The sequence below is a fragment of the Dama dama genome, chromosome 1, assembly GCF_033118175.1.
Source record: "Dama dama isolate Ldn47 chromosome 1, ASM3311817v1, whole genome shotgun sequence".
NCBI lineage: Eukaryota > Metazoa > Chordata > Mammalia > Artiodactyla > Cervidae > Dama > Dama dama.
The window spans coordinates 50,070,551-50,097,742 of NC_083681.1; the positions used below are offsets into that span (position 1 = coordinate 50,070,551).

The 27,192-nt window shown below is 40.4% G+C and overlaps 1 protein-coding gene and 2 pseudogenes across 1 annotated transcript; all 3 read right to left on the minus strand.

Moving 5' to 3' along the window:
* Positions 1–3,732: 3,732 nt before the first annotated feature.
* On the minus strand, positions 3,733–4,313 carry LOC133054502 (RNA polymerase II subunit A C-terminal domain phosphatase SSU72 like protein 6-like; annotated as a pseudogene).
* Positions 4,314–10,487: 6,174 nt separating this feature from the next.
* Positions 10,488–11,072, minus strand: LOC133054508 (RNA polymerase II subunit A C-terminal domain phosphatase SSU72 like protein 3-like). The gene has a single exon (XM_061139566.1). The coding sequence runs from the start codon at positions 11,070–11,072 to the stop codon at positions 10,488–10,490; it is 585 nt and encodes a 194-aa protein (XP_060995549.1).
* Positions 11,073–22,305: 11,233 nt separating this feature from the next.
* On the minus strand, positions 22,306–23,209 carry LOC133054517 (olfactory receptor 52B4-like; annotated as a pseudogene).
* Between the last annotated feature and the right edge of the window lie 3,983 nt (positions 23,210–27,192).

The following is a 27,192-nucleotide window of genomic DNA, read 5'->3' on the forward strand; positions in this document are numbered from 1 at the left end:
ACTCAACTTTCAAAAAGCTAAGATTGTGGTATCTGGTCCCATCACTTCATGGCAAATAGACGGGGAAACAATGGAAACAGTAACAGACTTTATTTTCTTGGGCTCCAAAATCTCTGCGGAAGTTGACTGCAGCCATGAAATTAAAAGACACTTGCTCCATAGAAGAAAAGCTATGACCAACCTAGACAGCTTTTTAAAAAGCAGATGCATTACTTTGCTGACAAAGGTCCATCTCATCAAAGCTATGGTTTTTCCAGTAGTCATGTTTGGATGTGAGAGTTGGACTATAAAGAAAGCTGAGCGCCAAAGAATTGATGCTTTTGAACTGTGGTGTTGGAGAAGACTCTTGAGAGTCCCTTGGACTGCAAAGAGATCAAACCAGTCAATCCTAAAGGAAATCAACCCTGAATATTCATTGAAAGGACTTATGCTGAAGCTGAAGCTGAAGCTCCAGTACTTTGGCCACCTGATGTGAAGAACCAACTCATTTGGAAAAAACCCTGATGCTGGGAAAGAATGAGGGCAAGACGAGAAGGAGGCGACAGAGGAGGAGATGGTTGGACACCATTACCAACTCGATGGACATGAGTCTGAGCAAGCTCCAGTAGTTAGAGATGGACAGGAAAACCTGGCATGCTGCAGTCCATGGGATCACAAAGAGTCAGACATGACTGAGCAACTGAACTCAACTGATCTGCTAATTTGCTAACTTTCAGTAACTTCAGCTGGTTCATATACTCTCAACTTCCCTTTCCAGACCTCACCCTTCACTTCTGCTAGAAGTACCTCTGTTTAGTATCATTCCACACATATTAACATCCTACAAGGGTCCTGCCCCTCTAGCCTGTTTAGGACATAGCACCTGCCCAGTCCTTACCTTGATCCTTGAACCATCTCTACCTGTAGATGTCTAATCACACCCTGGCTTTAGAATGAGTCCTCAGGAACAGACATTCTACTGGAAATATAAGTATCAGCTAGTTACATAGCAGGATTTGGGCTGTTTATTCTCCTTGATGTGAGCCCCTGAGAGCAGCACTTATCCCAGGACCCAAGGGACAGAACTGTCTCCACCAGCCTCACTCTCTTCCCAAATGTGTTTTGTCTCTAAGACACCTTCACATCTTCTTCACTTCCTCCCGCTCCTTTTCTCTCTCTCACTTCTTTCAGATGCTCTGAATTAAAAAAACAAACAAAAAAAAAAAAAAAACGGTTCATCACCTAAGCTAGTCTATAAAAAAAAAAAACCAAGGCCATATAAATTTAATGTGATAAATGCTGTTTTGATCACCTAAAATGAGGTTGTCAATGTGAGTCTAGTGCTAAACCCTGTAGCTCAGAGTCTCTTGAGTTTAGCAAGCCTCATCAACTCTGTCCCCTATGGTAACTCCTCACCACTTTTCTCCATTCTAATTACTGTAAAAGTAGGATGTCATTTTGTCCTTTATCTTTCAGTTCACTGGACATCATTTACATGTGAATTCTGCCTGCGTTCTCTTCTCCTTAGAAAATTTCAAGTAAAATAATAATTGCTACTTGGCTCCACTGTGTTCATAAACACAAACGATAACCCTGAGTTTACCTACTAATGAAAATTACCCTTAAGCTTATCTTTATTTGGTGCATTTTTTAAAAACAATATAAACTTTTTATTTTGTATTGGGGTATAGTGGATTAACAGTTTTGTGATAGTTTCAGGTGAACAGTGAAGAGATTGTGTTAATCTATTTTCAGCAAAAATATGAAACTTACAATTAATATGTACCAACAATTTTTGACATTTCTTCTTCATGAAATATCTTGAAATTGAAAGTGTTAGTTGCTCAGTCATGTCCGGCTCTTTCTGACCCCATCAACTATAGCTCGCCAGGCTCCTCTGCCCGTGGAATTCTCCAGGCAAGAATGCTGGAAAAGCTAGCCCTTCCCCTCTCCAGGGGATCTTCCCAACCCAGGAATTGAACCCAGGACTCCTGCATTGCAGGCAGACTTGGTATTTACCAACTGAGCCACCAGGGAAGCCCATGAAATAGTTTACATGAAAGTTATACCCATCCTCAGCTTTTCCATGAGTTCCAAATTTCAGAGACATGAATAATGATGTTGTTGCCTAAGGGTATATAAAATTATATGTACTTAGTGCTTAACAGATCACATGTAAATCAAAATAATTTTGACACACTCATATTTGCCTGCCTCCTTTGGCTACACTCAAGATTTTCGCCTTGATCTTGCTTTTCAGATCAATATTCATGGGCCTAGGCACAGCTTGTTTTCATGCTCCTTGAGGTTGGCTGAATCTTCGGATCTGTAAATATTTTTTAATAAGTTTGGAAATGTTCCACAATTCTTTCTCCAAAAAATATTTTCAGTCCCATTCTTTCTCTTATTTCATTTGAAACCCCAACTCCACGTTAGATATTTTGACATTTTTCCCTCAGTAGAAGGGAAAGAGGGTGACAGAAGATGAGATGGTTGGATGGCATCACCAATTCAATGAACATGAACTTGGGCAAACTCTGGGAGATGGTGAAGGACAGAGAGGCCTGGTATGTTGCAGTCCCTGGGGTCACAAAGAGTTGGACATGACTTAGTGACTGAACAACAACAGCAAAGTCACCCAGGACTTGGTGCCATTGTTCATCAGAACCAAGAATATTTCACTATCCAGTAGTAAGGAACCACTTTCACAGAACAGTACTCAACAAATGAATGTTTTTAGCATGAAGAAAGTTCTCATTAGGAAAAAATGCTTTTCTCCATGGAAGTCATTTGTCTTCAACAATAAAAGAACCAAGGCACTCACTTTGTAACGAGTTTCCCTGATGGAACAGACAGTAAACAATCTGCCTGCAATGCAGGAAATCCATGTTCGATACCTGGGTCTGTAAGATTCCCTGGAGGAGGAAATGGCAGCCCACTCCAGTATTCTAGCCTGGAGAATTCCATGGACAGAGGAGCCTGGCAAGCTAACTTCCATGGAGTCGCAAAGAGCCAGACACGACCTAGCAACTTTCACTTTCACTTTGTAATATGCATTCCTTACCACAAATAAGACAACACTTCTCTTTAAATTTGAAGGTTTATTTCATTTTATTACATTTAATGAGCTATTTTATTGAACAAATCGTGCCAGAATTTTAGTAATAAATACAATTCATTATGCACTGAGTTTCTATTAAAGTTGGCACTAGAAAAGGACTTCTGATCTAAAAATAAAAATATTTTTAAGTTCAAACATTCAATACAAACCTAGCTCACTAAAAAAAAACAATTCACATTTATACATATGCCATAAAAGCAAAAGGATTGTTATCACTATAAATGGATAAAATAGACACTGTTTTTCATTTTCTGAAATATCCTTCAACACTTCACTTGTCCAGCAAGCCATTATGAGCCTTGGTTTGTTGATCATTAAAATGGAGTCCTGGAGGTTGACTTCTTTGCAGAGACATGTGAACACTGAATTATTCCTTTGAAGGCAAGTCTCCACACTATTTAAACTCAAATTGAAAGGACTTTAATGCCTACTTACAGTTCGTGCTCTGTTTGCCATGAAACCTTTTTATCCTCCACTTTTTGCCTGAGTGGGATGCACCTGAAAAAAAAATCATATAGACAGCCTTTAATATAAAAGAACTTTGAAGACCCTTCTCAGAGAAAATATCCACTAGCCCAAAAGTCTATACTAAAGTTCTTACTGACAAGGGAGCTGAAAACCACCTAAGATCTTTAGTAGAAGCAGACCATGTGCAAAAGTCTCCTTCCTGTTTTCTGCTTTGCTGCCTGGAGCAGCTCGGCCAGACTGCTTTGCATGTCATCAGCCTGCTGGAGACCCTGGCAGAGCTCACAGATGATGGAAGCACCAAGGCTGGCTGCCTTCAGCGTGTCCTTTGTATCCAAGTTGATCACATGCACAGGCTGCCAGGTCTTCTGTTCTCTATCACACAGATCTATCACTACTATTTTATACACTCTCTCAGCACAGGTGAAGATGACATCAAAGGGATCTGTGCACTCTTGAAATCATTTTGGACAAGGCTTAATTATCTCATTTCTCCCCAACATGTGAAACACCCCACTGCTGCTATAGCATACCTGGTCTTTGAGGAGAAGGTCCTTGCGTGTCTACTCATATGTGGTGGAGAAATCATAGACCACGGGGAGGGTGCCAGTCCTGGGAGTGCCACACAGGATCCCACTCCAAAAGACCTGAAATTGAACCCTTTCATCTTGAGGATGCTTTGGGTTTCCATGCTGCTGTTCATGTTGCTCATACAGACCATGGCCATGTTGAATGGGGAGGAGGGCATGATGGTGGCCACTTGAGACTCCAGCTGCATGGGTGGGCTTCAGGGTCCAAGGGAACTCTGAAACCAGGGAGATGAGCACCTGGGTCCAGCTCTTGCAACTAGTATAGTGTCAAAGAACAGAGACCAAGTTTATATGCAGTCACCACAATGAGGTGGGTAGAGAACTCTTGACTGATAAGTGGGTTAACTCTTAAATGGGTTTGGATAGTGAATTTGGACTGGAGAACTAGATTCAGTCATCTGAACAATCTGGTGTTAAATCATCTTTAACATCTAATATTGGACAAGGGTGTGGTTACCCTGTAGCTGTGTTTTGAAATCTCCACTTATGATAGAAATGCAAAGAGGCAAAATGGTTGTCTGAAGAGGCCTTACAAATAGCTGTGAAAAGGAGAAGTGAAAGGCAAAGGAGAAAAGGAAAGATATACCATTTGAATGCAGAGTTCCAAAGAATAGCAAGGAGAGATAAGAAAGCCTTCCTCAGTGATCAGTGCAAAGAAATAGAGGAAAACAATAGAATGGGAAAGACTACAGATCTCTTGAAGAAAATTAGAGATACCAAAGGACATTTCATGCAAAGATGGGAACAATAAAGGACAGAAGTGGTATGGACCTAACATAAGCAGAAGATATTAAGAACATGGCAATAATACACAGAAGAACTATACGAAAAAAGATCTTCATGACCCAGATAATCACAATGGTGTGATCACTCAACTAGAGCCAGGCATTCTGGAATGCAGGCCTTAGGAAGCATCACTATGAACAAAGCTAGAGGAGGGGATGGAATTCCAGTTGAGCTATTTCAAATTCTGAAAGATGAGGCTGTGAAAGTGCTGCACTCAATATGCCAGCAAATTTGGAAAACTCAGCAGTGGCCACAGGACTGGAAAAGGTCAGTTTTCATTCCAGTCTCAAAGAAGGACAATCCCAAAGAATGCTCAAATTACCACACAATTGCACTCATCTCACATGCTAGCAAAGTAAGGCTCAAAATTCTCCAAGCCAGGCTTCAACAATACATGAACTGTGAACTTCCAGATGTTCAAGCTGGATTTAAAAAAAGTCAGAGGAACCAGAGATCAGATTGCCAACATCTGCTGGATCATCAAAAAAGCGAGAGAGTTCCAGAAAATCATCTACTTCTGCTTTATTGACTATGCCAAAGCCTTTGACTGTGTGGATGATAACAAACTGTGGAAAATTCTTCAAGAGATGGAAATACCAAACCACCTCATCTGCCTCCTGAGAAATCTGTATGCAGGCCAAGAAGCAAGAGTTAGAACTGGACATGGAACAACAGACTGGTTCCAAATCAAGAAAGGAGTACATCAAGGCTGTATATTGTCACCCTGCTTATTTAACTTTTATGTAGAGTACATCATGAGAAATGCTGGGCTGGATGAAGCACAAGCTGGAATCAAGATTGCCGGGAGAAATATCAATAACCTCAGATATGCAAATGACACCATGCTTATGGCAGAAAGTGAAGAACAAAAGAGCCTCTTGATGAAAGTGAAAGGAGAGTGAAAAAGTTGGCTTAAAACTCAACATTCAAAAAATCAGAGCATCTGGTCCCATAACTTCATGGCAAACAGATGGGGAAACAATGGAAACAGTGAAGACTTTATTTTTTTGAGCTCCAAAATCACTGCAGATGGTTACTGCCGCCATGAAATTAAAAGACGCTTACTCCTTGGAAGAAAAGTTATGACCAACCTAGACAACATATTAAAAAGCAGAGACATCACTTTGCCAACAAAAGTCTATATAGTCAAAGCTATGGTTTATCCAGTAGTCAAGTATGTATGTGAGAGTTGGACTATAAAGAGAGCTGAGCACCAAAGAATTGATGCTTTTGAACTGTGGTATTGGAGAAGACTCTTGAGAATCCCTTGGACAGCAAGGAGATCCAACCAGTCCATCCTAAAGGAAATCAGTCCTGAATATTCATTGTAAGGGCTAAGGCTAAAACGGAAACTCCAATATTTTGGCCACCTGATGCAAAGCACTGACTCATTGGAAAAGACCCTGATGCTGGGACAGATTAAGGCGGGTGGAGAAGGGGATGACAGAGGATGAGATGGTTGGATGGCATCACCAACTCAATGGACGTGAGTTTGAGTAAACTCCAGGAGTTGGTGATGGACAGGGAGGTCTGGCTACAGGAGGCCTGTGCTACAGTACATGGGACTGCAAAGAGTTGGACATGACTGAGCAACTGAACTGAACCTATGATATTAGGCAAAATGCCCAGACTACTCCCAAGCTTTTCAGCAGCCCTTCCAGTGACCTGAGAATGTGCATATGAAAAACATGTTTGAAATTTCCAAGCTTATACTTCATTCAATTACAAGAATTTTTCCATATTTCTCTCCTACAATTGATGCTCTAGAATTGTAATTGTGTTAAATCACAGGAAGATACACATAGTTTTGTCCATAAAGTAATAAAATTATTCACCTGTGTAAAAAGGGAACTCCTGGAAAACATCCCTGCAGTATTTCAGGAGTTCCAACAACACTGCCTATCCTCTATTTTATTTTCTTGAATTCATGATGATTCTCCAGGGACTGGAGCAGCCACCACTAACTTTCTCATGTCTTTAAGTAGAGAGCTGTCTGACCATTCTATATTGAAATACAGTAATTTTTAGTTCCATTCCTTTGTTAGTTTGCAGAATTGACAGAGCAAAGGATATTGGTCTAAAAACTATGAACAAGAGACCAAACAATAAGGAGAGACAGTCTTGTCCCTTCAAAATGGTGCAAGAGAAACATTCATTTAGTACATCACAGATTTTATGTCCCTGTGCCTCCAACAGTTAGAGTGATTGTCATATTCACAGTCCTACCTTAGAGAACATACTCAGTCTTCTCAAAGTGTGAATCCCAGAGCCAGGGCATTAACATCAGCCTGTAATGTGTGATAAAGGCAACTTTGGACCCCAGATCACCAAATCAGAAGCTGTGGGAGTGGAGCCCAGAGGTCTGTCATGTACAAAGCCCTTCAGATGACTGCGATGGACACCATGACTTGAGAGCAACTGACTCAAAGCAGAAGTTTCTGAGCCTTGACTGGAACTTGGAAATCCCTGGGAATTGGTACAAAGAATGGCTTCAAGAATACAAGGGAAGCAGAACAATTGTAAGAGAAAAGTCTTACAAACACCAGGCATAAATGGATAAGTAGTCACAACTTAAATATAGTGTGAAATTTTATTACAGTCAGTGACCCAGACTTGAAGGGATCCTATAAGTCATGAGGAACTAGATCTTGGGCATGAACTGAATAGAGCAGATGGAAATGGATCAGGGCCTTATGGACCTTCCCCACCATGTCCTCAGTCAGCCTTTATCTGTGAAAAAACTTTAGTCAAAAAATAACCTTAGGAACTTCCCTGGTAGTTCAGTGGTTAAGAGTCTCTCTGCCTGTCCAGGGGGCACAGGTTTGATCCCTGGTCCAGGAAGATTCAACATGCCACAGGACAATATAACCCATTGGCCACAACTACTAAGCTGGCCTTACTGACAACTGCCCACCTAGAGCTTGTGCTTCAAACCAAGAGAAACCTGCACACTGCAATGAAGAAAATCCACACAGAGCATGGAAGACTCAGCACAGCCAAAAATAAAGAAAAAGAATAAGCTTAATCACAGAAGTGAGAAAAGGCAGAAACAAAGGAAAACAGTCTAACAAAACTAAATAATAGTTTAGTCACTAAGCGTAGTTAAGTATCTTTCAGTTCAGTTCAGTCAGGTTGCTCAGTCATGTCTGACTCTTTGCGACCCCATGAATTGCAGCACGCCAGGCCTCCCTGTCCATCACCAACTCCTGGAGTTTACTCAACCTCATGTCCATCGAATCGGTGATGCCATCCAGCCATCTCATCCTCTGTCATCCCCTTCTCCTCCTGCCCCCAATCCCTTCCAGCATCAGGGTCTTTTCCAATGAGTCAACTCTTCGCATGAGGTGACCAAAGTACTGGAGTTTCAGCTTCAGCATCCAGTGAACACCCAGGACTGATCTCCTTTAGGATGGACTGGTTGGATCTCCTCGCAGTCCAAGGGACTCTCAAGAGTCTTCTCCAAACCACAGTTCAAAAGCATCAATTCTTCAGCGCTCAGCTTTCTTCACAGTCCAACTCTCACATCCATACATGACCACTGGAAAAACCATAGCCTTGACTAGATGGACCTTTGCTGGCAAAGTAATGTCTCTGCTTTTAAATATGCTATCTAGGTTGCTCATAACTTTCCTTCCAAGGAGTAAGCGTCTTTTAATTTCATGGCTGAAATCACCATCTGTGGTGATTTTGGAGCCCCAAAAAATAAAGTCTGATGCTGTTTCCACTGCTTCCCCATCTATTTCCCATGAAGTGATGGGACCAGATGCCATGATCTTAGTTTTCTGAATGTTAAGCTTTAAGCCAACTTTTTTACTCTCCTCTTTCACTTCATCAAGAGGCTTTTTAGTTCCTCTTCACTTTCTGCCATAAGGGTGGTGTCATCTGCATATCTGAGGTTATTGATATTTCTCCTGGAAATCTTTATTCCAGCTTGTGCTTCTTCCAACCCAGCATTTCTCATGATGTACTCTGCATATAAGTTAAATAAGTAGGGTGACAATATACAGCCTTGACGTACTCCTTTTCCTATTTGGAACCAGTCTGTTGTTCCATGTCCAGTTCTAACTGTTGCTTTCTGACCTGCATATAGGTTTCACAAGAGGCAGGTCAGGTGGTCTGGTATTCCCATCTCTTTCAGAATTTTCCACAGTGTATTGTGATCCACACATTCAAAGGCTTTGGCATAGTCAATAAAGCAGAAATAGATGTTTTTCTGGAACTCTCTTGCTTTTTTGATGATCCAGCAGATGTTGGCAATTTGATCTCTGGTTCCTCTGCCTTTTCTAAAACCAGCTTGAACACCTGGAAGTTCACAGTTCACATATTGCTGAAGCCTGGCTTGGAGAATTTTGAGCATTACTTTGCTAGCGTGTGAGATGAATGCAATTGTGCAGTAGTTTGAGCATTCTTTGTGATTGCCTTTCTTTGGGATTGGAATGAAAACTGACCTTTTCCAGTCCTGTGGCCACTGCTGAGTTTTCCAAATTTGCTGGCATATTGAGTGCAGCACTTTCACAGCATCATCTTTCAGGATTTGAAATAACTCAACTGGAATTCCATCCCCTCCACTAGCTTTTTCATAGTGATGCTTTCTAAGGCCCACTTGACTTCACATTCCAGGATGTCTGGCTCTAGGTGAGTGATCACACCATCGTAATTCTCCCTTAAGTGCTGTAGATAATATTTTGAGACATATCCTGTGAGCTATCTTGTAGATACTGAAACACCTGCCCCATGGATTAACTACAGAATGACTAGGCATTTGCCATGACATTTGCTGCTTTTGTTTGCCATGACATTCGCTGTTTTTGTTGTTTAGTCGCCAAGCTGCTAAGACTCTTTTGTGACTTTGTGGACAGTAGCTGCCAGGCTTCTCTGTCCATGGGATTTTTCAGGCAAGAGTACTGGAGTGGGTTGCCATTTCCTTCTCCAGGGAATCTTCCTGACCCAGGGAATGAACCTGTGTCTCTTGCATTGCAGGCAGATTCTTTACCACTGAGCCACCAGACTGGCCCCATCCATGATATAAGCTTCCACAATTTTGAAAATGCTCATAAGGTAAGAGGAACAAACCAACCATAGAACTGAAGATTAACTGGACTTAAAAAATCAAGATGATGCTGATCAAATCAGCTCATGACCAATGTCAAGACAACTGTCATAGCTGTTTCTGCATGTGACCCCCTCCCTCTGTCTATAAAAATTCTTGCCCACTTATTGTCAGAGGGGCAGAGTCAGTCTTTGGAGAGAAGTCTGTCCCCCTCCCTGAACCACCACTCCCCTGCCCTCTCCACCTGGTTGCCAGGATGCAAAATAAACTTTCCTTTCCACTAAACGTGCCTCTTTATTGGCTTTTGAACAGTGAGCAGCCAGAACCCACTTTCAGTTACAAAACTCTAATCAAAATCAGAGGGGAGCACTATGTTTCGAAAGGATTTAGGAAGCACTTTAAGCCAACCTTGAAGACTAGCACACAAATTGGTGCCAAATAATGTGACCAAGGTAAAGAGAGAAGGCCGAGAGTCAGCCATGGTTTGCTCTCTTCTTCAGTAGAAGCAGACCGTGTGCAGAAAGCTCCTTCCTGTTTTCCTCTCCGCTGCCAGGAGCAGCTCAGCCAGACTGCCTTCCATGTCCTCTGCCTGCTGGAGGCGTTCGCAGAGCTCGCAGATGATCAGAGACCCCAGGGTGGCGTCCTCCAGGTTGTCGTCCATGTCCACGTTGATCACGTGCACAGGCTGGCAGGTCTCCTGCTCTTGGGCCCACAGCTCTTCTATCACCCTGTCATAGACACTCTCCTCGCAGGTGAAGATGACATCAAAGCGATCTCTGCACTCTTGAAATCTTTCTGGGCGAGGCTTGATTCTCTCGTTTCTTCCCAAGATGTGCAAGATGCCGTTGCTGGTATAGCGTTCTCGGTCTTTGCGCGCAAGGTCCTTGCGCATCTGTTCATACGTGGTGGAGAAATCGTAAACCACAGGGAGGTTGCGTGCGGTTCCTGGGAGCCTGACTCGGGATCCAGCTCCAAAAGACCTGACACTGAAACCTTTCTTCCTGAGAATGCTGTGGGCCTCCATGCTCCTGTTCATGTTGCTCGTGCAGACCACAGCCACCTTGAGCGGGCAGAAGGACATGGCGGGGGCCACTTGGGACTCCAAGCAGGTAAGTGGAATTCTGAGGCTGAGGGGACTCTGAAACTTGGGAGAGGATGGCCTGGGCCCAGCTCTTCCAGAGTATTAGTGTCAGAAAACAGAACGTTTTTATACGGAGGCACCAGCCCTTGGTGAGTGGAGATCTCTTGATTGGTGATTGGGTTAAATCTTGAGTGATTGGGTTTTTGCTTTGTTTTTCTGGTGTAAAGTTTATTGAATTATACTTACTTATGTACGCATATCCATAGGGGACATATCCACAGAAATTCAAGAGCCCCCTCAGGCCATCTTTTAGCCTGAGTGATTGAGTTTGGATAGTGGGTGCTGAACAGAGAATGTAATCCAATCCCCAGAACAATCCAGTGACTAAATCACCCAACCTCTACCTCAAACTTGTGCCTGCCCCCAACAGCCATCACAGAGCATTTTACAATCTCCAGTTAACCCCTTCTTTGCTTGTGCATATGGTGCTAGTTTTGTTTTTAGACAAAGCCAGTAGGCTACTCACAGACTTGAAATTTTCAATCCTATACCTAATTTAATGACACAAAACATCACTATGGTTATTCTATAGCTTTTCTCGTATTGTTGATACTTCGGAAGTGTAACTGTGTTAAATTGTAGGAAGATATCCTTATTTCTGCTCCTAAATTTATAAGATTATTCACCAGAGTCAAATCCACCTCTGGAAACATTTCTGCTAATAGTTTTTCACAAGTTACAAGAACACTTTTGTTTTGCCCATTGACATTTTTTCAATTCATAATGACTCTAGAGAGAGTTGATCAAACTCAGTGTCCTTTAGCACATCTCAAGTACTGCTCTGAGCATTCCCTACTCAGTATATAAAACATTTAAGTACTTCTCTTATAACCATATGTATAATTGTTTAATCAAATAAGCGAGACAAAAACTGTGAATAAGACACTGACCAGGAAGATAATCCTTTTACTGCAAAAGGGTGCAAAAGAAATAGCTAATTGTTAATTGATTCAATCTGATTGTAAATATATCCCATCATGAGAAAAGCAGAAATGATTAGATCAAATAAACCACTAAATCTCAGCAACACTGTGGCCACCTAATGAGAGTTGTTTTTTTCTATCTTATACACTATTATTTAATTCCTTACATTTTTTATTTAATTTTTTAACACCCAAAACACTTTTTATTGGGGAATAGCCGATTAAAATGTTGTGATAATTTCAGGTGAACAGCTAAGGGACTCAGCCATATATATAGATATATCCATTCTCCCTCCCCCATCCAGGCTGGCACATAGCATTGAACAGAGTTCCAAGTGCTATACAATCAATTTTTGTTGGTTATACATTTTAAATATAGCAGTGTGTACACGACTTTCTCAAAGTCCTTAACTATCCCTTCCCCTCCAGCAACAAAGAAATAATTTTCTAAGTCTGTGAGTTTCTGTCTGCTTTGTAAGTAAGTTCATTTGTATCATTTCTTTTTAGAGTCCAGATATAGGGGATGTCATATGATATTTCTCCTTCTCTATCTGACTTACTTCACTCAGTATGACAATTTCTGTCCATCTATATTGCTGCAAATGGAATTATTTCATTATTTTTAATAACTGTATAATATTTCATTATATATATGTGTGTGTATATATTATATTACATATATTTATTTATATATATATGCACATTATATATATATTACATATATATATATATATATATATATATATATATATATAGACACACACACACCATATGTTCTTTATCCATTCCTCTGTCGATGGACTTTTAGATTGTTTCCATGTCTTGGCTATTGTAAATAGTGCTGCAATGAATATTGGGGTGCACGTATCTTTTGGGGCCGTGTTTTTCTCTGGATATATGCCCAGGAGTGGGATTGCAGAGTCATATGGTAGCTCTGGGTTTCCCTTGTGGCTCAGCGGATAAAGAATCCACCTGTAATGCGGGAGACCTGGGTTCAATCCCTGGGTTGGGAAGATCCCCTGGAGAAGGGAAGGGAAACCCACTTCAGTATTCTTGCCTGAAGGATTCCATGGACAGAGGATCCTGGCAGGCTATAGTCCATGGGGTCGCAAAGAGTCGGGACTGAGCAACTAACACTGTGGTAGGTCTATTTTTAATTTTTAAAGGAACCTCCATACTATTCTCCATAGTGGCTGTACCAATTTACATTCCCACGAACAGTGCAGGAGGGTTCCCTTCTCTCCATACTCTCTCCAGCATCTGTTTGTGGGTTTTGTTTTCTTGTTGTTGTTGTTATTGTTGTTTTGATGATAGCCATTCTGACCGGTGTGAGGGGATATCTCACTGTAGTTTTGATTTGCATGTCTCTAATAACTAGCAATGTTGAACATCTTTTCATGCACCTCTTGGCCATCCGTATGTCCTCTTTAGAGAAATGTCTATTTCAGTCTTCTGCCCATTTTTTGAGTGAGTTGTTTGTTTTGATGCTATTAAATGTCATAAGCTGTTTGTAAATTTTGGAGACTAATCCCTTATCAGTCACATCATTTGGAAATATTTTTCCCAATCTTCGGATTGTCTTTTTGTTTTGTTTATTGTTTCCTTTGCTGTGCAAAAGCCTTTAAGTAGGTGCCATTTATTTTTGCTTTTATTTCCATTATTCTGGGAGATGGATTAAAAAAGATGTTGGTGTGATTTATGTCAGAGGGTGTTCGGCCTATGTTTTGCTCTAAAAATTTTATAGTGTCTGGTCTAACACTTAGGTCTTAAATCCATTTTGAGCTTATTTTTGTGTATGGAGTTAAGGAATGATCTATTTCATTTTTTTTTAACACGTAGCTGTCCAGTTTTCCCTGCATCATTTGTTGAAGCAACTATCTTTCCAATATTATGTAGTCTTGCCTCCTTTGTCATAGATTAATTGACTATAGGTGCATGGGCTTATTTCTGGGTGTTCTATCTTGTCCCATTGATCTACATTTCTATTTTTTGTGCCAGTATCATACTGTTTTGATTCCTGTAGCTTTATAGTACAATGGGCACCCAATGGTGGTTTTTAATACCTAGATCTGGCCCTGTGATTTTGCAAAGTGAATGAGAGATGAAACTGACCAGAATTTTACAATTATCTCAGGGATCAGCTCAACTAGGTGAACTCTAAAATGTTACAACGCTGCAGTGAACTGTTCATGATTTGCCCAGAAGTCTATTTTAAAATTTTTAACTGACATTCAAGGCAACTTTACCTATAACTGTAATATTGTTGCACTAAGATACAGTTGGATATTCTTGAAATGAAACTATAAATCATAAGATTGTGCAAATTTGGCCCCATAATTCATAAAACTTTTCACCAGTACAAAAGTCACATTCTGGACTACATCCCTGCTGATCATTTGTTAGTGTTTCAGCAACACAGAATTTTCTGTATTTCATATTTGGAAGGAGAACCAAAATCTTCTTGGTATTAGTAAGAAAGTGCTCCAAAATGGAACCAAGAAGCCACTGCTGGAGTAGGACTTCATGTCTCAGTCTCAACTAAGTGTGATGAACTCATGCAGAACATCTGTCAGATACTCAAGATACTTATTGGATCCTTGCCCTAAAAAGAATTTGTGAAAGCAAATCTACCTATTGGTAATGACCGTGAAATATCTCATGATATGTTAAGGACAAATATTGATACTTTCTTTTTTTAATTTTTTTATTGAAGTATAGCTGAAAGAAGGAAATGGCAACCCTCTATTCTTGCCTGGTGAATCCCCATGGACAGAGGAACCTGTTGGGGTGTCTATGGGGTTGCAAAGAATTGGACAGGACTTAGCAACTAAACAACATAATTGATTTACAATGTTGTGCCAATCTGCTGTATAAAGTGATTCAGTAATACACATATATACATTTTTATATTCTTTTCAACTATGGTTTATCACAGAATATTCAATAGAGTTTCCTGTGCTAATCATTAGGACTTTGTTGTTTATCCATTCTAAATGCAATAGTTTTCATCACCAACTCCAAACTCCCAGTCCATCCCTCTCCCTTCCCCCTTCCCCTACGCACACACAAGTCTGTTCTCTATGACTAGGAGTCTGTTTCTGTTTTGTAGGTACGTTCATTTCTGTCATACTTTAGATTCCACCTGTAAGTGATACCATAATCTTTCACTTTGACTTATTTTCTAAGTATGAAAATCTTTAATTGCATCCATGTTGCTGTAAATGGCATTTTTCCTTATTTTTAATGGCTGAGTAGTATTCAGTTGTATCAATGTCCACATCTTCTTTATCCATTCATCTGTCAGTGGACATTTAGTTTGTTTCCATGTTTTGGCTGTTGTGGACAGTGCAGCTATGAATATAGAGATGCACATATTGATGTATTGTTATATTGTTAATTATAGTTTTGTCTGGGTATATTCCCAGGAGTGGGATTGCAAGAAAATCAGGAATTGGTAAGAGCTTCTGCCTACTTTCATGCTTTCAAATTCAGCTTTATGTGAGCATTTGTACCTGCTGTGCTGTGCTTAGTCACTGTGTGACCCCATGATGTGTAGCTCGCCAGGCTCCTCTGTCCATGGGGATTCTCCAGGCAAGAATAATGGAGTGGGTTGCCATGCCCTCCTCCAGGGATCTTCCCAACCCAGGGATCAAATCCAGGTCTCCTGCAATGCAGACTGAGTCATTACCATCTGAGCCACCAGGAGAGCCCAAAAGTACTGGAGTAGGTAGCCTATCCCTTCTCCAGGGGATCTTCTTGACCCAGGAATTGAACCAGCTGAGCTACCCAGGAAACCCAAACATTTGCATACAGAAATGCAATACATTTAAAATTATTTTCATTTTCATATGTCTTGTTTTAAGTGAATATTATATACTTATAAATTATAAAAATACCAAACAAAAAGGAAAGATAAACATATGACTTTACACTTGTGCAGGGACAATATCTATGAAGCAACACACTATATTTTAATGCTTCTCTTATGGGAGGTGGTTGTGAATTGCTAATTTTTCTAAGTCATTATACCCTCTAAAGCACTGTTTCTCCAAGTGTATTCCCCAGACCACTAGCTTTAGCATCAAGTAGAAACTTGAGGAAAATGTAAATATGGACCCCAGACCTACTAAGTCAGATACTCTGGGGGTGGAGCCCAAATCTATGTTATGAAAATCCCCTCAGGTGATTCTGTGCCCACCAGTGCTTGTGGACAACTGCCTGAGGCAGGCATTTCTGAAAATACAAAGTCCTATCTTTACTTCTTAGGTACACAACTATACATTAGAAGTTTCTGAAGAGTTTTAACAATCGTTAGATTCAGGGAAATTTTAAATCCTGGTGTCTGCTGGTGGGAACTAGATAGCAATAGTTCCTCAAACTAGCCAGGTGGATATAACATACAACCAAAGTTGAGAATCTTTTACCTTAAGCAATGTTACTTAAATCACCTGTGTTCAAATAACCTAACAGGTTCTTTTAGGATCATCCTAACATGCAATTTCTGGTTTATTAATCCAGAGTGAGATCCAAGAGTATATACTTCCAACAAACTCCCAGAGGATGCCACAGCAGCTAGACTGAGAACCTACTTTGAACCCTAAAGCCCTAAAAGTTGTACAAAGGAAAGTCAATACCAGGACACTTCAGGTCTGAGGGTTAATGGACTTTCAAATTCTGTATCTTAAAGGAAATGTCTTCCATTCCCAAATTTTGCATACCTGATGTGCCCTCAAGTCTCTGCTGCTGCTCTGCCCCATTCCACTAGAGAATCTAAACAGATAAGGAAAGGAAGGCTACCTGCAAAACACACATCTGATCAAGTGTAACTCGTGCTTAAATACTTTAATGGCTTCCTTGTTTAACAAAAAATGAAAACGGTTCTAATCTTACCTGTTAGAAAGACATGCTGGGGATCTTTTAGTCCTTTCATTTCCTTGAAGGTAGCAGTCTCTGTCTAGCCTCAGTATCTTTGTACAAGCTGTGTTCTCTCCCCTGAAAGTTCTCTGTCTCGAGCTCCATCTACAAACACCTTCTAAGTAATCTATTCAGCTGTTAGATCAAACCTAAACTCATTTCCATCCAAGAAACTTATGTTCCCTCCCAGTCCCACATAGCTTTTCCTTTGAGATCCCAAAGCACTCAAAAGTGCCTACACTTGTATGAAAGCTGATTATTATTTTAATTCCTCAATGGATTGAAATACCTGAAAGATAGGGATTGTAAGTGCTTAGGCTTACTTCCTTCCCTGGTGGCTCATTGGTAAAGAATCCACCTGCCAATGCAGGAGACCCAGGTGTGATCTCTGGGTTGAGAATATCTCCTGGAGGAGGAAGTGGCAACCCATTCCGGTATTCTCACCTGGAAAATCCTGTTAACAGAGGATCCTGGAGGGCTACAGTCGATGGGGTCGAAAAGAGTTGAACACAACTGAGCACGCACGCATCTTACCTAACACCCAGCATAATGTCAAGCTCATAAAGTCATCCAATAAATATTTGTTGAATTGACTGATTAAAAGTGAGTTTTTTCTAATTCTAATAAGCTGAAATAGCACATATATTCTTCTTAGCAAAAATTTGAGATAGATTTTGTACTAAAACCTATTTACTTAAGTATCTTTTTTTGTAATGGGAAATGTAGCAGCAAGAATTGATCAAATGCCTATAATAATTTGACACATTGCTGACACTGCCAGTGTCCAAAATTTGAGTCTACTTAATTTGAATCTAAGTACACACACCAAATCCTAAGGGTCAAATCACCATAATTTACTTTCTTTATTCAAAGTCAGATCATGGCTTATTAACATCCTCAAACAGCCACTGTGAATATCAGCTAATGTCTAAATCTCTAGTGTGAATAGTGCTTTGTTGTTTAGTCACTAAGTCGTGTCTCTTTTCGACCTCATGGACTGTAGTCCACCAGGCTCCTCTGTCCATGGGATTTCCCAGGCAAGGATACTGGAGTGTGTTGCTATTTCCTTCTCCAGGGGATTTTCCCAACCCAGGGATCAAACCCGCATCTCCTGCATTACAGATAGATTCTTTACCACTCAGCCACCCTCCTCCACCTGCTTAAGGTCTCTGCCTGAGCCTAAACATTAAACTGACAGGAGACAGATGAAGCAGACAGAAAAGTGTACAAGATCTATTCAATATTTACCTGTATATGAGGACCTTCACAACTGAATGAAGCTCTAAATAAATGACCAGACCAAAAAGCTCTCATATTTTTTTTTTTTTTGATGGAGCAAAGGTGTTTTAATCAACATGGTATGGGCATATATACTGTAGTTATTCTCAGCAAAGATAAAGATTAAAATTCCAAACTTACAAAACACAAGGCGATCCCTATTAAAGAGAGAAGAGGGTACTTATCACCATAATGAGAAACTAACAAAGGAAATGCCTGGAATCCTCAGCCCAGGGAAAGGCGTGCCTCTCCTCTTAATTCCTGAATATTCAGGAATTAATAAGGGCCAAAGGTTTCCTGACAGATCCATAACAGCACATGGGAAGCCTCCTGTTAAATGCTTCCTGACAAAAACAATATCAATTAAACTGAAATATTAAATGATGAGCATGATTACTACTGTGCTTCATGAAATTTAAGGACATATAATAAGTAGTGAAATTTGTCCCTGAAGTATTATCTGTTGAAGAATAGTATAGACGTAATCCATAAAACATATTATTGTATTAACTGTAAGGATGATGTTGAGATTATGAGATTTAATACATTATACACTATTTTCTGTATTAGTACTCCCAGAAGAAATTTTTCTTTGTTTTTGGCACCTGGAATAGTTATGCTGCTCCTAAACCACTGTTTTGTTTAACTTGTAGGCACCTTGGGCTTTCTAACTGATCATGTTTCTATTTGCATTACCTGTCAGGAAGTTCAGAGTCAAATCTGTGGCTGACCCATAGTAAGTTTGAGGGCTCTTCTGGCATATGTTATCTATCCTAATCTGACACCTCATCTTACTTTCACCCTGCCATTATTTCTTTCCATTAATTTCTATTATAACATATTCTTTGTGGCATGGTTACCTGGGAAGATGAAGCAAGCTGAATCTATGAAAGTGACAAGGTGAAAGTGTAAGTGTAGTCGCTCAGTTGTGTCCGACTCTTTGTGATCCCATCGACTGTATGTAGCCGCCAGGATCCTCAGTCCATGGGATTTCCCAGGCAAGAATACTGGAGTGGGTTGCCATTTCCTTCTCCATCATATTTTTAAGACAAAGAAATAATAATAAATTTGTGATGAAGTGTCAAGACACAGGGCTTTGAGTGAGGCACAATAAGTTGTAAGGAAGTGACTAGAGAATATATGGTGCAGAAGGCAAGAACAAGGAGAGATAAGAATTATTTTGTCAAACTTGTTTTTTCAGACCCATTTCAGCATGGCTTCCCAGTCTCTGCAAACAAGGACGGTCTCTTCTGCTGCTGCTACAGGGAGGTCACCTTTCTCCTGGGAAATTGTATGGGCTGTTTTTAAGTAGAAAAAGTGGTCAGAGAGCCTCCGTGTCATTCACTGTTTTTCAAGCACCCCTGGAGAAGGGAAAGGCTACCCACTCCAGTATTCTGGCCTGGAGAATTCCATGGACTGTATAGTCCATGGGGTCGCAAAGAGTCGGACATGACTGAGTGACTTTCACTTTCAATTTCTCCTTCACTCCAAATAATCATTATTTCAAAGTGACCTATTTGGGAATGGCAAGTCCTGAGCTCCTTCATATTCAAGGCCTTTCCTGGATCACCTTGCCTGTCTCTTAAGGACCCTCTCTTGCCCCTCATATTCTACTTCTCAGACTGCCTACTTGCTATTCCCAAGTCCTTTGACCTGGGAAACTTGCTACTGGTCAACACTCAGCACAGGAATCAGCTCCTATAGGACGACTCCTCTCACTCCCAGCTAGGCAGAGTGACTGCCCTTTGTCTCACAGTGTTCCACAGTGTTGTCTACATAATTTATCACAAGACATTTTAATTACTAGCTGTTTTGTCTGCTATAATGTATGGCCTTCCTAAGAGAGGGGGAATATGATATATATTTCTATATATCCATATTTTAGCTTAGATCTGGTAAGTTATAAAGTGGGTGTCCATTAATGTTTGTTGAGTCACTCCTTTTATTTACAAGTTTTAGTTTATTTGTTTATGGTGTGATTATTGAGAAATATGGGCTTTACTGGTGGCTCAGACAGTAAAGAATTTGTCTGCAATGCTGGAGACCCTGGTTCGATCCCTGGGTCAGGAAGATCCACTGGAGAAAGGAATGACTACCCACTGCAATATTCTTGCCTGGGGGATCCCATGGACAGAGGAGCCTGGCAGGCTAGAGTCCATGAGGTCACAAAGAGTTGGACATGAGTGAGAGACTAACACTACCATGACTACACTACTGAGAAGTATATTCTAAATATGTGGTAATCCTGAGTGTTTTCATACAAAAGCTTGAATCCATTTATACAGTTAACCCTTTCCATACCTGTGGTAGCTGGGATGGCTTGGTTGTTTCTAAGCAAGTAGCAGGGGCATGGAGGCGGGATGACATTTGGGTTTGTGGGCACTATTCAGGCTGAAGTACAGATTCAAAGGCCCAAAGTAGGTGAAGAGAAAATTCAGATGTGAGACAACTTCTTAAAGCACTTTTCTTGGGTGTTACCCTGGATTGCCACTTCACCCTGAATTCATGGCCATTTTTGTCCTTGTCCTGCCTTTGTGTTACATGCAAAGAGACTTTGTGGGAGTTGTGTGAGCTCCATCTCTATGGAATGTCTTTCCTGGGCACAATTATATCAGTTCTTTCAAAGGGAATGGTTACCCTTGGGTTCATGCAATGGTTCTGGTCATATTCCCTGTGTGTCTAGCACAGACTCTATTCTATCTTCTAATATAACACCCTGCTGAAGAAGGAACCAGGAATAATGCATGTTGTAGTTCCTACATTCAGGAGTTGTTTACAGTCAGGCAGCTGAATAGACTGTCATGGATTTCCCCTGCCCAAAAGTCAGTGTGCTGCCAGTGTCCTCTCCTTGGTTAAAAATAGGAACCACATTTCCTGTGTTCAAACCAGTACTCTACAGACATTTCTCCTTTTCTTTTCAGATATTAACACTTACTCTTATGATTCACAACTTACTGATGTAAGTCATGGACAGGTTAGATAATGGCACACACAAAAACGCTTTCACTAATATAATTCCACTTTTTCTAAATGTACAACTACGTAAGTGTCTGCCTATATTTATGAGCAGGCTTCCCAGGTGGCTCAGTGGTAAAGAATCCATCTGCCAATGCGGGTAATACAGAAGATACAGGTTGAACCCCTGGGTCAGGAAAATCTCATGGAGAAGGCAATGGCAACCCACTCCAGTATTCTTGCCTGGAGAATCTCATGTATAGAGGAGCCAGGCAGGCTACAGTCCATAGGGTTGCAAATGCCAGACACAACTAAGTATGTATGCACATATTTATGGACATGTTCATTTTTTAATCATCTTAATATCAAATTATTTACCTATCTATGGCTGTGTTTAGGGGAACTCTTTTTGCTCCTTCTTCATTTAGCTATAATTTACCAATATAAAGTTTATACTTCTAAGGCATACAATGTATTATTTTGATATATTTATTTTGAAATGATTAAGAAATCAAGCCAATTAACATATTCTATACACTTAACTACAATTTGTGTCTGTATGTGATGAGAAAACTTAAGATCAAACCTCTTAAAATTTTGAATATATAATAAGTTAACTATAGTAACAATGCTATCCATTACATCTCTAGAAGTTATTGATCTTGCATAACTGACAAATGTACCCTTTGTATGTGATTGTCCAGGGATGTCACAAGATGTCTCAAAGGGTGAAAAACTCAGTGAGGAATAGTTGAATAAATTTAAAACCAGAACACTGTATTTATTTCATCTATTACCAAATCAAGCTAGTGACATAAAAGATGCATGGCTTTGGAAATTCACAGGCTCTGCATAGGACATAGCATGCTCAGTCAAATATGGTATTACTTTCTCTGTTGATTTGACTGAACAAGATGTAAGTCCCAGAACCTTCTTGGAGAACTTCCACTGGAATAGAATTCACTGTTACCTAGTATCCAGTTTACCACTAGGGTTTCCACCCACCAATTCTACTGCTCACATAGATACCTACAAAAATTGAAAATTCTGTTCATCCTCCAAAGTTATCTTTGCCTTGGAAAAAAATATGTGAGCCACCTGCTTCAGATTTGCTTGGTCTTGATCTCATAAACGATGGGGTTCAGCATAGGTAGAGCCAGAACGCAGACATTAGTCAACAAGATGTGGATGTGAGGCGGAATGTGCCAACCACACCTCTGAGTCAAGGTGTGAAGGTTCCAGGTCCATAAAAGAGAATGATGACGCAGACATGGGAGCCACACGGGTTAAGAGCCTTGTGGCAAACGTCTTTGGAAGAGATATGAAAGAAAGCATGCAGAACCAGAATGTAGGAAACAAAATTAATAGGACATCTAAGACCACTGTTGACATTATGACAGAGAGTCCATTCCAGATGTTCACTCTAATGTCATTACAAGCATATTTGGCCAAGCCAGTGTGTTCACAACAAGTGTGTGGGATGACATTATTTTGACAGAAAGTCAATCTTTTCAAAAGAAATATCATGGGGGAAAATCATACAATAACTTCTCAGAAAGATGATAACACCAATTTTCCCAGTCAGTGTATGTGTAAGAATAGTGGTGTATCTCAGAGGGTAGCATATGGCAATGTAGCAGTCAAATGGCTTCACCAGAAAAATCCCTGACTCAGAATGAAGGTGAAATGGATGAAGAAGAGCTGGGTGCTGCAGCGATCCAGGGAAATCTTCCCAACACTGAGCCGGAAGATAGCCAAGACCTGAGGGACTGTGCATGTGGAGAGGACAATGTCTGCTCCAGACAGCATGCAGAGGAAGAGGTACATGGGTTCATGGGGGTGCCATTCCATGAAGATAATGAAGATCAGCAGGCTGTTCCCAAGCAGGGCGATGACATAGGAAATGAAGAAGGGGTTGGAGATCCACATATGCTAGTCATCAAGGCCAGGGTTGCCCAGCAAGCAAAAGACTGTGTGGCTAACACTAGTGTGGTTTAAAGAAAGCATATATGTAGAGACTACCAGAGACATCACCTCAAACTCTCCAACAGAGATGAAAATTCAGATTTTCCTGGAATATACTTTGTGAAGTCACAAAGACTTTTGGCATATCTCACACACTTCATCTTCTGTGAACATGCAAAAATGAAACATGAAAAGCCAATAGGGTATATTCTCTGCCTCAGTTAGTGATAGTCTAACTAAAAGTTATGCACATCTCCAGGGTATGGAGAGATGGAAACTCTTCTACACTGCTGGTGAGAATGTAAATTTGTACAACTGCTGTGGAGAACAGTGTGGATATTCCTTCAAAAAGCTGAAAACAAAGCTACCATATAACCCTGCAATCCCACTCCTGGGCATATATATGGAGAAAAAACACCATCCGAAAGGATGTATGCACCCAAATATTCCTTGTAGCACTGTTTACAATAGCCAAAACATGGAAGCAACCTAAATGTCCATCAACAGAGGAACGGATAAAGAAGATGTTGTGCATATATGTAATGGAATATTACTCAGCCATTAAAAAAAATGAAATAATGTCACTTACAGCACATGGATGGACCTAGAGATTGTCATATTAAGTGAAGTAAGCCAGACAGAGAAGGAAAAATAAAACGTGGTATCACTTATATGTATAATCTTAAAAGAAATGATACAAATGAACTTATTTACAAAACAGAAACAGATTCACAGATTAGAGAATGAATTTATGGTTGCCAGGGAGAAAGGGAACTATCACATTGTTAATCAGCTGTGAAAGGAAAGTGAAAGTGAAAGTCGCTCTGTCAAGTCTTACTCTTTGTGACCCCATGAGCTATACTGTCCATGGAATTCTCCAGACCAGAATACTGGAGTGGGTAGCCTTTCCCTTCTCCAGGCAATCTTCCCAACCCAGGGATCAAACCCAGATCTCTGGCATTGCAGGTGAATTCTTTACCAGCTGAGCCACAAGGGAGGCCCAAGAATACTGAAATGTGTAGCCTATCCCTTCTCCAGGGGATCTTCCTGACCCAGGAATCAAACCGCGGTCTCCTGCATTGCAGGCGGATTCTTTACCAACTGACCTATGAGGGAAGTCCGTTAATCAGCTATACTACATTATAAAATTAAAAACTTTTTTAAAATAAGAATTAAAATATTTTAAAAGTCTACTTTTAAAAAGATATGCATATCTTCAGATAATCATATAAAGCACATCATTGTATATATTTCTCCCACAAACAAAGGATTATGAATATACAAAGTGTGAAAGTGTTAGTCACTCAGTTGTGTCCAACTCTTTGTGACCCCATGGACTATGGCCTGCCAGGCTCCTCTGTCCATGGAATTCTCCAGGCAAGAATACTGGAGTGGGTTGCCATTACCTTTTCCAGGGGATCTTCCTGACCCAGGAGTCAAACCCAGGTCTCCTGCATTGCAGGGAGATTCTTTGCCTTCTGAGCCACCAGGGAAGCCCATGAATGTGGAAATCATTATGTGTATCTGGGAATGCTATAGCAAGAGGTTTCTTGAATTTGAACTTGAACTTCACCTTGTGTTGGTTAGTTTATTATAAGGAGAATGAAAAGAAGAGGAAGCAATAGTAAAAAGTGGATATTCAAATTGAAATACAGCATGTTTGTGAACCCCATTTGTTCAGATCCAGGAAGCTGTGCATATAGGAATACTGAAGAGAACAGGGTAGGTTGGAAGCTGTGAATGGACAGGTGATTTTTGGGGAAGGATGAAACAAAGGAAATTTTATAGACTGGGGCCAGGCAAAGATGCCAAAAAGTTCAGTGTGAGGATTTGCCTCTTCCATTTTTCCCCTGACCAAGTTAGAGTGACCTTGGTCTGACACAAGTTCAGCCTAAATGCTCACACTCAAGACTCTTCCCTCACAGTTCTCTTCTCATACCTGCCTGAGAAGTCCTGGTCCACTTCCCAAGTCCTGCCTTAGGAGTCCAGGACAGACCTCTATCCTTGTCAGAGCTCTTATATTTGCAGAAGGGTCTTGAGTCTAAGTCAATATCTGTTTTGTTTTCTCATGTCTGGCCCAATTATTAGACACTGGTCATATATTAGATCACTTTGCATTCTTTATAGACCTTCATTAACCTCAGCTGCCTATACACTCTGCACCTCCCTTCCTAAACTTTGCCCCCCCTGACTGGGGGAAACCAGTTGGATGCCTTGGTCTTTGCCAGGCTTTCTCCACATATGTCAATAGCCTCCAAGAGGCCTGTCCCCTCTGACATGTCTGGAACATAAAACCAGCCCAGTCCTTACCTTGGTCCTGGAACCACACCACCCTCGGGCATCTAACTCACTCACCACCCTTTCCTGAGTCTTCAGGAACAGACCTAAGATTGATGATGTTCATCGCAGCACTGTTTATAATAGCCAGGACATGGAAGCAACCTAGATGCCCATCAGCGGACGAATGGATAAGGAAGCTATGGTACATATACACCATGGAATATTACTCAGCCATTAAAAAGAATTCATTTGAATCAGTTCTAATGAGATGGATGAAACTGGAGCCCATTATACAGAGTGAAGTAAGCCAGAGAGCTAAAGACCAATACAGTATACTAACACATATATATGGAATTTAGAAAGATGGTAACGATAACCCTATATGCAAAACAGAAAAAGAGACACAGAAGTACAGAACAGACTTTTGGACTTTGTGGGAGAAGGCGAGGGTGGGATATTTCGAGAGAACAGCATCGAAACATGTATATTATCTAGGGTGAAACAGATCACCAGCCCAGGCTGGATGCATGAGAGAAGTGCTCGGGCCTGGTGCACTGGGAAGACCCAGAGGAATCGGGTGGAGAGGGAGGTGGGACAGGGGATCGGGATGGGGAATACTTGTAAATCCATGGCTGATTCATGTCAATGTATGACAAAAACCACTACAATATTGTAAAGTAATTAGCCTCCAACTAATAAAAATAAATGAAAAAACAACAACAACAACAACAACAAAAAGCAAAAAAAAAAAAAAGATTGATGATGAAAGTCAGCTTGCTGGGGTCCAGACATTTAGGCTGTTTATTCTCTGTCAGGAGACCCCTTAAGGGAAGCACTTACATCAGAGCCCCAGGGAGAGTTGTCTCCACCAGCCTTGTCACCTCCCAAATGGATCCACTGCTCAGTTCATCCATGCACAACTCAGCCTTTCCCTCCTGTTTCTTCTCCTGTTCTCTCCACATGCCCTACTCTCCACCCCACACTCAGTGTTTATACTTAGGATGTTTTCCTACCAAAAACCCATCCCAGCAAAACCAACTTTGCTACAGTCTTGTTTAATACTTACAATGCCATTAAATATTGAGATAAATTAATGAAAATTAAAGTTATTTTCAATCTGCTATATCAATGCCTACAATTATTATGTACAGTTTATTTTCAAATTTTTGTCCTTCATATAAGGATGATTAGAATTATATTTATCCCTAGAGTCATCATAAGATCCATATTTTGGAGTTATATATCATGAGTCTTCATTTTTTCCTGAGGGTATGAAGATGTCCATGCACAATTTGTAGAAACCTTGTGATTCTTGACATTTGAGACATATTTCATTTCATTTGCCAGCCTAGATTATCATTCCATTTACTGCTTATTCATGAAAAATTCACATTTATGAGTGTTGAGGGGAAAAAATGCTAATGCTTTTTGTGTATTCTTTTAAAGTAGTTTTACCTGCTCACCGTAAATGCATACATAAGCTTTTTAACTTAAAAATAACTTTATATTCAATAAATTATCCAAGTACTCTTGTACATTATTGTTTCTCAAGACAGAGGATGAAATTAATATCAACTTCAGAAAATTTGTGTTTTGTTATAACTACACACAGCTTTTTCATAAACCAATTCTAAATCCCATAACTGTACCTTTTTTATTTGTTTGGTCAGACACCCCTATATTGTTCAGTGTCCCTTACTGAAATGCATAAAATAAAACTTGACTTTGCTGAACTGCAGGTTTAT